At 42.6% G+C, this 12,640-nt stretch overlaps 1 protein-coding gene across 1 annotated transcript in view; it reads left to right on the top strand.

Moving 5' to 3' along the window:
• Positions 1-5,733: 5,733 nt before the first annotated feature.
• The window catches only part of LOC148144524 (scavenger receptor cysteine-rich type 1 protein M130-like), a 43,621-nt gene continuing 36,714 nt past the window's right edge, over positions 5,734-12,640 (top strand). The window contains exons 1-2 of the mRNA XM_087975378.1: positions 5,734-5,865; positions 8,881-8,902. Coding sequence (XP_087831504.1) covers positions 5,734-5,865; positions 8,881-8,902 — 154 coding nt within the window. The remainder of the gene's footprint in view (positions 5,866-8,880; positions 8,903-12,640) is intronic.

The following is a 12,640-nucleotide window of genomic DNA, read 5'->3' as shown; positions in this document are numbered from 1 at the left end:
GCTTTCTCATACCGAATGAAGGAGGCTTTTAAACTTGTCAAGCCAAAGAATTCTATGAAGTGCTGTTTTGCTGTTTATTGAAGGAAATGTTCTGTCCATGAACTGGGAATATTTCTGAAAGTGATGTGCAAAATGTAGGACACAATTCATCAATAAAAATGCAGTGATTGCAAGTTTGTTTTGGGATTCTGAGTCCGTTTGTTGATGTCAGTGCCAAGTGTACGTGTGTGAGTGTCAGTGAGTAAGTGAGAGTGGTTGTAATTAGCTGTGCTTGTGCAACTGCATCTCTGAATATGAGAATATCTGTGCTTCGGCCAATACGTTGGAAAGCCGATTGCAGGAGGGAAGTACACAGGAAATGGAAGGGAACTTGGAAAGTTAACCTACAGAAGGATCGTGGCTTACAATCTGCTTTTCTGTAAAGGTAGCAACGGAGGTGGGTAAGGTAAGCAAGGAGGCACATGACAAGGTTTCCTGCATTAGTCGGAAAATACGTGGTATACTTTTTATGCAGTCAGGTTGTGTGTTGTCGAACTTTAATTCGGCCACATTTGGAAGATGACACACAGTTCTGGCTGCCACTCCCCCGAAATGACATGGAGGCGTTGTTGAAGCTACCACTGTAAGAACAGCGTGCAGGTGTGGGACACTGCAAAGGGTGTGCTGCATGCTCTATTTGGAGGGGCATGTTTGGTGTGGATCGCCAAAGTTGCGAATGGGACAAATTGTGGAAGCACAATTTTGGCGCGGGGTGGGTGTGGGAGTGGGGGCGAGGTGTTAATTTTGAACGGACAGAAAGGAGGAAACTTCAGAAGGCTATGAATTGAGGCACGGCATGTGTGAGAGTGAGAAATGTGTAGGGTAATATTTTAAGGCATAAACAAGCAGGGAGTGGTGGGTGAGAAAGACAGAACTGAAATGTAGAGACATAGATAAAAAAAAGAGAACACATCCAGAGACGATATCTGTGACTGTGTCTCTGTGCAGTAGAGTCTCTTTATTATAGATGTTGAATCTGTTGAAATAGGGTTAAACCATTCCACACTTTCTCTCAGTCATCCCTTTTGTTCAAAGTGATATAACACTGATGGCCATGTTGAAGCGAGTTTCCATATGTGTGTCTTTGCATTTTGTTGTGTTTGTACCAGTGTATCTGCACCTGCCTGCAATGAGATACACTTTATCCGGGAGGGAAGTTTGAATGAAACAATAAACTAAAAAATGCGAGAGTAAAAGGCTTGGAAGTTCTCTCTCTTCCTCTCTCTACCCCCTCCGCCAACCCCGTCCTCTTCTTGCATTCCAAGTGAGACAATGCCAACCCATACCAGTCCATAAGTGGCAGGTATTTTTTCTTGGATAAAGCAGTCAAGCCTGTGAATTTCCCAGGTTGCAATGATACTTTATTCTTCAAGGAGAAAGTGAGGACTGCAGATGCTGCAGATCAGAGCTGAAAATGTGTTGCAGGAAAAGCGCAGCAGGTCAGGCAGCATCCGAGGAGCAGGAGAATCGACGTTTCAGGCATGAGCCCTTCTTGAGGAATCATTCTTGGATGCTGCCTGACCTGCTGCGCTTTTCCAGCAACACACTTTCTTCTTCAAACCTGTGCTTGTAGGAATTTTGTTCAATCGACCTTGCCCCTGTGATATGAGCAGAAGGAGATGAACAGACCCAGTGTTGGCCTGACCCCTTCAGATATTAAATTCTACCATCACTTAGAATCTGAGTCAATAAATTACATAGATATGTAAATTGCACAAAGTGCAAGAATATTCATCATTTCTCCTCATAAAAACAATTCACTGGAAGGTGCCCGAATACAGTTGGCAGCAAATGTTCGATTTAAGGTGTACAATGTCAGGAAACAGCCCAAAATAAATCAATTCGACATTGCAGAAGAAACTCATCGGTTTCTCAACATAAACATCTTTCACGCTGAGGGAACCTGAAGTACAATTGCAATCATCTCACTTGTGTGTGCATGTCTGTGTGCCTGCATCTGTGCGAAGCGTATGTGCGTCAGTGTGTACCGGTGTGCGTGTCAATATAGATGGTTGTCTTTCTGTATCTGTATGCTGCTTTGAGTTGGCCGCTCTCTTTCTCTCTCTCTGATGGTACGCTTGATGGCTTTCACGCTGCAGCTTCTCCTATGCAGTGGCGTTGGCAGTCCAGCAGAGGGTGGCGTTATATCAGTTTTAACACAAGCTAGTAATTGGGACAGAGACATTTCTCTTCTCTCTTTCTCTCTCTGCCTTCTTCTTCTCTCCTCCTCACTCCTCCATCTCTCTCTCTCCCTCTCGCTGTCCCACTCTCACCTCGTTCTTCCTTCATCTGTCCCCTGCTCCATATCTCTCTACATGTCTCCCGTTCTCCACACCCTCTCCCCTACGCTTTATCCCTTCTTCTCCTCCTTCTGATCCCTCACTGTCTCTCACTCTTTCCCTTTGTCGTGTTCCTGTCTGCCCTGTCCATCTTCCTCTCTCCCTAAGTAACTCGGAAAATATTATAGGTAGCAATGAATTACCAGGAGGAGGTCACCTCGTGTGATCAAGGCACAGGCTATGATACCAAAGCACTTCTGTTGGCCTGGACTGCACAACGATGTGTACACTTTGCCATACATTTAAAAGGTGCATAGTAGGGTGAGCCACAGGCAGTAATCAAACCAGTGCATTTGCTGCCAATTGCCGAGTATTCCAAAAACACGTCACGTGGGTTATGATTGATTGTGTATGTCCTCTCCGTAAAACCAGAAGTGGGAACCATTGCTTGCTCACTCTAATGGATGTGGCTACCAGATTTCCGGAGGTATTTCCATATTGGTGTGTTAAGGCAAAAAGGGTGGTGGAGGAGTTGGTACCTTTGTTTACCCAGTATGGGTAAACCAGAGAGATTCAGTCAGAACAAGTCTCAAATTTTTCTCCGCGGTATTTAAGGAAGTCATGTATACATTCTGCATGCAGCACTTAAAATTAAATGCATACCATCCTGAATCCAAGGGAGCCTTGGAAAGGTGGCATCAGACCCCGTAGATTATGTTTAAGAGCGTACTGTCAGGGTTACCCAAATGCTTGGGATAAAGGTATCCCATTCAGATTGTTTCGATTAGAAATGCAGAAAGCCTCCCCCGCTTTCTCTGGCAGCTCATTCCAAACACGAATCATGTGAAAAAGCTACACTCAGTTCCCTTGTAAATCTGTCCCCTCTCACCTTGAACTTATGCCCTGTGTGTTTGGTTTCCCCCACCCTGGTGAATGAAAAGCCTTGGATACTCACGTTATGTATGTCAATCGTGATTTTGTAAAGCTTTACAATGTCATCCATCAGTCACCTACAATCCGGGGAGAAATCAGTCCCAGCCTATCCAACCATTCCTGGCAACACAAACCATCCAGTTTAGATTACAGCATTGTAAATCTTTTCTGCTTTCTTTTCCAATTTAATAACATCCTTCCTTAAGCAGGGCTAGCAGAATTGAGCGTGGTACATCAAAAGTGGCCTCACGAGATGGTGTGTCCTCACCAGATACATACCAGGAATGCCAACGACAGCCAGAATGGGGTAGTAGACACCCTGAATTATCCAAAACACGTCCTGTCTCGACATCTGTCATGCTGTCCCTAGTTACGTCCATGAGAAGGCAAGGCGTGCGACTTGGAGGGGACTTGAAGGATAAGGAGCAGCATATGGGGGAACACCAATCCCTGCAGGTTTCCCTCCGAGCCCCTCACCATCTCGACATAGAAACATATCGGCTTTTTCTTCCTTGTGAATTGGTCAGAATCCTGGAAATTCCTCCCGAAGGGACATTGTGGGTCTACCCTACAGCACATGGACTGCAGCAGTTCAAGAAGGCAGGCTCGACCCCAGCACCTTCTCAAACACGTATGTACACACTTTTGAGCCCAGAAGGGTGCGGAGTTCCCAGAAGGAAAATGACGTGTTGTTCCTCCAGCTTGCACTGAGCTTCGCTAAGTTATAATAGCAAACCTGCGAGAGATTCATTCCGGAGAACAAGGTGGTGATGAGAACATTCTCAAAGAGCCTTTGACCAATCATTTGTCTATCCAAATATTTTCATCTCTCCTTGTCCCACCTCCCTCCATTTTTCACTCATTCATCGGTCCCCATACCTTGTCCAGCATATATATCAATAGCTTCAGAGCCAAAGCCCATTCTGAAGGAGGTCAGTGAACCCGGAACGTTAACTATGCTTGCTCTCCACAGATACTGCCAGACATGTTGAGTATTTTTTAAACAATTTCTGTCTGTTTCCGATGAATGTTTCCGTGCAGGACAATTTGGGAACAGTGACCAAAGTTCAGTATGTTTAAGGTAGGTAGAATAATGATCATACAGGTCCCCTGGTAAATGTTTTAGTACAGGGCAAGGGAAATGATAACGTCATCAGGCAATAACTGGAGAAATTATGTTTAAGTGATTCTTTTCAGGGGCAATCTAATTTTGTCAGGTGGGAATCATTTAAAGGTCAATGATCAGAATTCGGAATCACGTGGAATCATACAGTCGGACATCACGGTAACAGACTTTTTGATCCACTCGTCAAAACTGATCAAGTTTCCCAAAGTAGATCAGTCCCATTTGCCTGCACTTGGCCCATGCCCCTCTGAACTTTTCCTAGTTATGTAACTGTCCAAATGCCTTTTCAATTTTTTAACTGCACCTGCGTCAACGTCTTCCTGTGAGGCAGAAAGGATAGGACGGCAAGATTCGGAAATTGCAAATGACAAGAGATATCAAAAGTTTAGTCAGAATGAGAAAAGGAAGCAAGTGTTTAGAAAATTGAAATCAAACAAGACCCTTGAGAGGTTTGAACGAAGCAAAAAAAAACATTAACAGATGAATTATCAGTGCTAAAACAGACCATAAAATGTTGTTGGCCAGTAGGATCAGGGCGATGTTATTGTTGCATTAAGAGCAAGTGTTCAGTGTGAACAGACTCAAGGACAAAAGAGTGAATTTATGATGAAAGCGAGAGGAAGGGAGTCAGGTCCTCAGTGAATATCTCGCATCTGTATCCACAACGGAGAATGAGATGGACGATGGGAATTTTAGGGAGGAATATGTTGTATGTCTTTAGCCACAAGAAAGGCTACAGGAGACTGGAGAAGAGCCAACGAGTTCCTTTTGGTTAAAAAGAGCAACGCTGTTAATTCAGGGAATTACATGTAGCTGTGTCTTTCATCCATGGTAGGTAACTGCTTGGAGAAGATTCATAGGCACGGGATTTGCTCACATTTGGTAAAAAAAAACGCATATTAGAGATAGTAGCCACGGGTTTACGTGGGATGCCGTGACTCACAAATTTGACTGAGTTTTGTGAGCAAGTGATGAAGATAATTGGTGAGGGTAGTGAGTGGATGTTGTTGCCGGCAAAGACTTTACTTAAGCATTGAATAATATCCAGTATGTCTTGCAGATAAAACCACATGGGTTTCATGGTTGTGAGTTTGTAAGATAAATCAAAAATTGGCTTGGTTGGAGGAGACCGAAAGTACAACTTTGATAGCTGTTTTCTGACTGGAGATCTGAGAGATATCTCTTTGCAGAACGATCCTTGTTGTGACCTGCATTGTTTGTAAAATTCATTTAGCTGATCTGGTTAGAAAATTTCCAGAAAACATGAAAATTACCGGAGATGTGGGTAGTGAGAAAGTCTGTCAAAGCATACAGCAGGCTATGGAGCATTTGGAAATTTGAGCAGAGAAATAGCAGATGGAGTTGGATCCAAATAAGTGTAATTTGATGGACGTGGGAGCTCACAAGCAAGAGGAAAACACGTCAATGAAGGTCAAGGATTTTGGTAAAGTATCTGATAAATTCCTCATCGTAGATTGGTTCATAAAAGTAAGTGATATGGAATCCATGCTGATATGGAAAGTTTGGTGTAAAATTGAATTAACCATTGAAAGCACAGGATGACACAGAACCGTGTTTTTCCCTGTCTGCAGGTCATTAACCACATGTATAAAATTTGGATGAAAGTGTAGGTGGTATCATTAGTAAGTTTGCAGACGACACAAAAATTGGCTGATTCTGCACAGTAAGGAAGGGAGTCAAAAGTCACAACAAGTCATAGATCAATTAGGCATTTGGTTAGAGAAACAATGGATAGCGTTTAACCTGGCAAGAGATGGTGATGCATTTTTGGAAATTAAATGCAAGTGGAAACTGCACTGTTAATGGTCGGTCTCTGAATATCATTGATTGACAAAGGGTTCACGTCCATATCTCCCTGAAAGATGCAACACAAGTGGATAAGTTAGTAAAGAAGTTATACAGTTATACTTCTCCAGTCGGGGCAGTAAATGTAAATGTTGGCAAATCGCCCTGAAAATATATCGATCAAGCAAAATTTGGAGGCCCATGCACAGTTTTGAAGGCTGCACTACTGGAAGCAGGTGGAAGCTTTGGAGAGCATGCAGAAGATGTTTCACAGAATGTTGGTGGATTGGAATGTATTAACCACAAGGAGATGTTGGACAAACGTGGATTATTCCGTTTGAGCATCAGAAGCTGAGGGGGAGATTACTGAAGTATTTAAAATTATGAGAGGGAGAGGCAAAGAGAATAATCAGAGTCTCCGTAGGGCGGAAATGTACAATACTGGTGGGCACAATTTTACGTTGAGAGGCAGAAAGGTGGAAGGAAAAGTGAGTTTTTAACCTCAAAGATAGTAGTACCTGGAATGTGTTACCATGGGAGGTGGCATGAACAGTTATGGTATCAACAATGGTGTTTAGACAGTTGAATGAACAGGTAGAGGATAGAGAGAAGCAGACCATATGCATGCAAATGGAATCAGTTCAGAACAGCATCATGGTGGACACAAGCATATTGGGCAGAAAGATCAGCTCCTTTGGAGCTCTGTTCTATGTTCTATGGTGTGATCATATAATTCTGTGACATCAGTGCTCAACGTCTTTCTCTGTCTAATTCCCATTGCTTTATCCCTGCTCCGACTCAGTGCAACTTTATATCTTCTGCATTTCTCTGTGGTAATGATTTCTAAGTCTTGCACATGCTTCATATCTCCTCCTGCCTGCCTGAGAGATGTGGACAGAGTAGATTGGGAGAAAGCATTCCCGAAAAAAAATGGGACAAGCAGGTGACGATAATAGTTTAGAGATCTGCAAAAGCAGCGAAGATGGACGTCACGATATGGAAGGCACTGCCTGGAAACTTGGGGAATGCAGATTGAAACTTGCCACAGCATTAGATGAAAATGGAAGCAAATATTTGCAAGATTATCCGATTAAGACAGGACACGGGCATTAGGTAATCATGAGTGTTTGAAAAGCCAGTACAGACACCATTGAGGAGAAAGTGAGGTTTGCAGATGCTGGAGGTCAGAGATGGAAATGTGTTGCTGGAAAAACGCAGCAGGTCAGGCAGCATCTAGGGAACAGGAGAATCGCTTAGAAGGGCTTATGCCCGAAACGTCGATTCTCCTGTTCCCTAGATGCTGCCTGACCTGCTGCGTTTTTCCAGCAACACATTTCCATCACAGACACCATTGGCCGAACAAACTCATCCCAGTCTGTTAGGCTATTGCAACTCAGTGATTCTGTGACAGACAGACTGTCTCCAAACGTGTAGCCTCAGTCTTGGATCCTAATTCACGTTTGTTCGCACTGATTGAATCTCAAACTGATCGTTTCTGTCACGCTGAATCATTCTGTTAGACGTTTGTTTACCAGTAACTAGAATACAGAAATTTTGTGCGACCGTTCAGGATTTAAGGTATTAACATATTTATAGATTCCCAGTTGACATGAGCCTGGAGCTTAGATGTGCTCTTCCATGATGACGCCCCCATTGAGATTCTGTTGAGTGTATATTCTAATTCCGAATTTACTGCTTTTTTCCATCTGATATTTTTTATTTTAAAGGAGAAACAGGCGACAACATTAGAGCACAGAATTTACCACGGTACCAGGTGTTTCCTGTTGATTGAACAGACAGGCAAGACGCGCAGTGACGGTTCTGATGTTCTGCAGAATGAGAAGCTGCCTTTTCATACACTGAACCTTACATAAATCCTGCCAAATTCCAAATTATGATCTGCTGTAAAATATGCTTCTGCGTGTTTTTTAACAACATGCTACGGCTCTTCGATGCAATCAATTCATTGGTAATGTCCAGCATTTATGATATCAAAATGCGTGTTCATGCATTTTGCCTCTGTCTGAAAGATCAGATTTCTTCAGATGATTGGCAATTTGCCCTGTATCGTAACACAACCCATATATGATGTGAAATTCTGCAGCACATCTGCGAGACATGGTTCAGGCGCTGTCTTGTAGATGACTAGATCAAAACAGCACAGGATAAAATGGAAATTGTTGATAATGTGAATGAATGTAGTTATAACGCTAAACTGTACCCAGTTTCTTCACCATGGCCACACGATCAAAGTTCTGATGGTGTTGGCAATCTGAATTAATAACACAGAAGAAATGCAGAAACTTGGGACAAATATGATTTTAATGTTTCGAGTCCATTGACTGTTATTCAGACCTGAAGAGGGCTGGATAATGCTGATTTATGTGCAATTTATCTAAGATGCTCAAGGGAAAGAGATGTGGAGAGCGAGCAGAGAATAAGACAGAGACAGGCCTTATAGTAGTCAAGGAGCGATGTGGATTCTAAATCGGTATTGATGATAAGTGTGACGATCAGGACGTCACTGATCAGAGCACCTACAGTTTCATCCAAAACACTTATGTATATTACAAACAACTGAGTTACAGCACTGATGCTGTTGTAACAACATTGATCACAGACTTTCAGGGAGAGAAAATAACACACACACTTCCACAACTTCATTTTGTATTCTGTGATTATCCAATTTTGTTTCAGGTATTTTGTGATCTACACTTCCGTAAGGAGTGGTCACCTGCAAAAGGATAATTTGACATGATGACCTTTATATCAATGTCTCTGCACTATTTATGTCCCGAGGTAGTGCGGGAAATGGGCCACATGTGTTCCTATGTTAACCAAAGGACAAATCCAACTAGGCCAAATATTGTCCAAACCGCTTACGTTCAGTCAGCAGCCATGTGTTGGAAGGGGTCACCAAAAGTGTTGTCAAATAGGAACCACACGGTAATAAACTGTGTGCTGACTTCCAGTCTGAGTTCCACCAGGGCAACTGAGCTCTTAATCAAGCATCGATAATGCTGGGAAACTCAACATGTCTCGCTGAATCTTAGGACAGGGAAACATAGTGATGGAGTACTCCCAAATGCCAGACTGGGTGCATCTCCAACAAAAGTCAAGAAGCTTGACAGCATCCGGACCACAGCAGCTCGAGTGACTGTGACCACATGCAGAAAAATCTACTATCATCAGTAACAGCAATGTTCAGTATTTTCACAAGGTACTGAATAAATTCACCAAGGCTCCTCAGACTGCAGTTTACAAACTCACGAGAAATTCTACCCAGAGAATAAGACCAAGCAGATATTTGGTAACGGACCAAGTTCCCATCTGTGCAATTCATTATCTTAATTGAAATCATGTCGCCATTCCTTCCTTGCCGTTCGGTTAAAATCTTGGAAAATACCTCCCTCACGGCATTGTCGGTCTAACTGCAGCATTTCGTGTTCAATGTTTAAAGAACCCAGTTCATGACGGATTTCTCAAGGGGAAATAGCGATGGGTAATAAATGCTGGCAGAGACAGCGCTGCCCCTATCCAGTGATAGAATTTTAAACAGAACTGTGAAGTTGATTACAGGGAAATGGTCTGAGGTTCAGATCATGATCTGCATTTCCTTCCACAATTGAAGACACCAGAATATCTGAAATATCCCTCTTTCTGCTCCACATGCCCCAAAGTGCAATGAAAGAGTTGTCTGAACAGCAGATTGTCCTGAAACTATCGCTGATCTTCTTGTGCATTGTTCCACCCATTTCAATGAAACTGTTGGTAGAATGAAATGACGCTAGATATCGATTTACATAAACAAATGGTTTCAAAATTTCAAATTCTACGTTTTATATCCATGAAGTTAGAAGTCTTACATCACCAAATTAAACTCTGAAAGGTCCATTCGCAATCACAAGCTTTTGGAGTGCTGCGCTTTCATTAGGTGACTTCATGGTGATCCTCCAGTTGAACACATTACCAATCTTCTCTCTCTCTCTGTATGTCCCTCTCTCTTTCTCTCTCTCTCTGTCTCTGTCTATATCGCCATCTCTCTCTCTCATACGAATGCAGACCGATAAATTTGTGTTCTCATTGGAAAAAAGAAGGCTAAGGGGGGATTTGACAGAGACATACAAGATGATCAGAGGATAAGATAGGGCAGGCAGTGAAATACCTTTCCTAGGATGATTTCGTCAGCTTGTAGGAGAAGGCATAACTACAAATTGAGGGGTGATAGATTTAAGTCAGATGTCAGTGGCAGGTTCTTTACACAGAGAGTGGTAAGGGCATGGAATGCCCTCCCTGCTAATGAAGTCAACTCAGCCACATTAGGGAGATTTAAACAGTCCATAGATGAGCACATGGATGATTTTGGGATAGTGGAGGAGGACGAACTGAAAATAGTTCACAGGTCGGCGCAACATCGAGGGCCGAAGGGCCTGTTCTGCGTTGTATGTTCTACGTTCTAACTTTACCTTCTACATTTAGCTTCCACAGCTTTCACGCTGGTAGGAAACTGATGCATCTTTCTTGAATGTACCCAATGACATCCCAATCTTTTCGAGAATTCCACTCATAATCCCCTGAGTGCCAAAATCTCTGTGCAACTCTATGAAATGGCAAACCTGTAACTCGAGACCATGACCCATTTTTTCGATACCAAAAGCCAGACGAACATCAAACCTGCATCCTGCATGTCAAGGCCGTTAGAATTATTTGCGTTTCAATGAGATCCTCACCAATGATTGTTGACACAATGAATACAATGTTTCCTTCCAGGACACATCTGCTATGCTCGAAATCAATCTGGTAGATTTCACTGCAACTATTCCAATGCAAAGCCCTGGATCTTAGGCAAGGCGATCAAAACGGCACATAATACTTCAACGGTCTCTGCAATGTTCTGTAGAAGCATATTTTTTTTAAAAAAAACCTTTGTTCTTGGACTGAACCCGTTTTTCAAAGAAGGTCAAATTAGCACTTACCTTTTAGTCTCGGAATTGTTTCCTTGTTTTCAGTTAATGGGGTACCGGGTCATCCGTTTCTCTTTGTTCATTATCACTAACATACCTTTAAATGTTTATTTTACTCTCTGGTGTTCTATTCTCTCCTGTTTTCTGTCCAATGTCGTTAACCTCACACTGATCCGAGTTAGACGGCATCTTTCACGCATTTTCTCTTTGACTCAACTTGTCCAGAAGGCCTTGAAGCCTGTTTGTATGGTTCTGATCAGCAAACCTCGCAAAGTCACATTTAATCCCCTCATCCAAAATCGTTGAAGTGCGTTGTGGATAGCTAATGTCCCACCTTCGATTTCTCAGACACTCCGTTTATCACCTCCTTCCCACTGAAAATGCACAACGTTTTCTCTCAGTGAGATAGTTCTCTGTCCTGACCTGTATGTCACATATGATAGCGCAGGCTTCAGTTCTGTACACCAACCTCTTGCGCGAGATTTTATCAAAAGTGTTCAATGAGCCGTCGATACCACATGGACAGATTCTCCCATATTCAATATAAAAGTTCCCTCATCAAAATATTGTGAAATTCTCAAACCAAGACTTCTCTTCCATAATTAATTTCAATTTTGTCAGTTCCCAGTTGATGCTTGTTTTCACATTGTTTATGGTGGACGCTACCATGTCCAGAATATTGCAATTAACCGGACAGCCTGTACATCTCTGTTTCTCCCTTCCTCGAATTTAGAACAGACAGTTCATATTTTCGACTTCTTCCAGACTTGTTTCTTTTTCAGAATCTGGAAACTTTTGCATTGTGACAAACCAAAACATGTACTAAATCTATTGCCGTCTCAGTTAGTGCCAACAAATGCAGTTTATCAGGCTCCACAAATTCCCAATGAAAGCCTTCAGTCTGAAACGTCGATTCTTCAGCTCCTCGGATGCTGTCTGACCTCCTGTGCTATTCCAGCGCCACATTGTTCGACTCTGATCTCCATAATCTAAAGTCCTAACTTTCTCTGATGAAGTGACAAACTTGTTCCATTCTTGTATAACTTAGTCTACTCAGAGAGTCGTAGTGGCGTGGAATGCACTGCCTGAAACTGTAGTAGACCCGCCAACCTTAAGGGCATTTTAATGGTCATTAGACAGACATATGGATGAAAATGGACTCCTGTAGGATAGAATAACTCCACAGGTCGGCTTCGGATTGATTCCACAAGTTGGCGCAACATTGAGGGCCAAAAGGGCCTGTATTGCGCTGTAATGTTCGATATTCTACGTTCTATGCTCTACATGTACAGTCACAGTTGCCCTGATGTCAGGCCCTGCAAGTTTGAAAGATGAGGCAGATCAAGAGGAAATTTGATATTTGGCAAACTTGAATAATTTGAATAATTGCTGTATTGCACTGTATCCGTCCCATAAGAGCTGACCATCCAAGGAGGGAAATCAATATGATTTGAAATTTGAGCAGATTTTGCATAGGAAGCGGAAAAGAAAAC

The sequence above is a fragment of the Chiloscyllium plagiosum genome, unplaced genomic scaffold (assembly GCF_037043375.1).
Source record: "Chiloscyllium plagiosum isolate Xiang-an unplaced genomic scaffold, Cpla_swu_hap1 HiC_scaffold_27, whole genome shotgun sequence".
Taxonomy (NCBI): Eukaryota; Metazoa; Chordata; class Chondrichthyes; order Orectolobiformes; family Hemiscylliidae; genus Chiloscyllium; species Chiloscyllium plagiosum.
The sequence above is the reverse complement of the archived record's forward strand: the minus strand, read 5'-3'. Positions and strand labels throughout refer to the sequence as shown.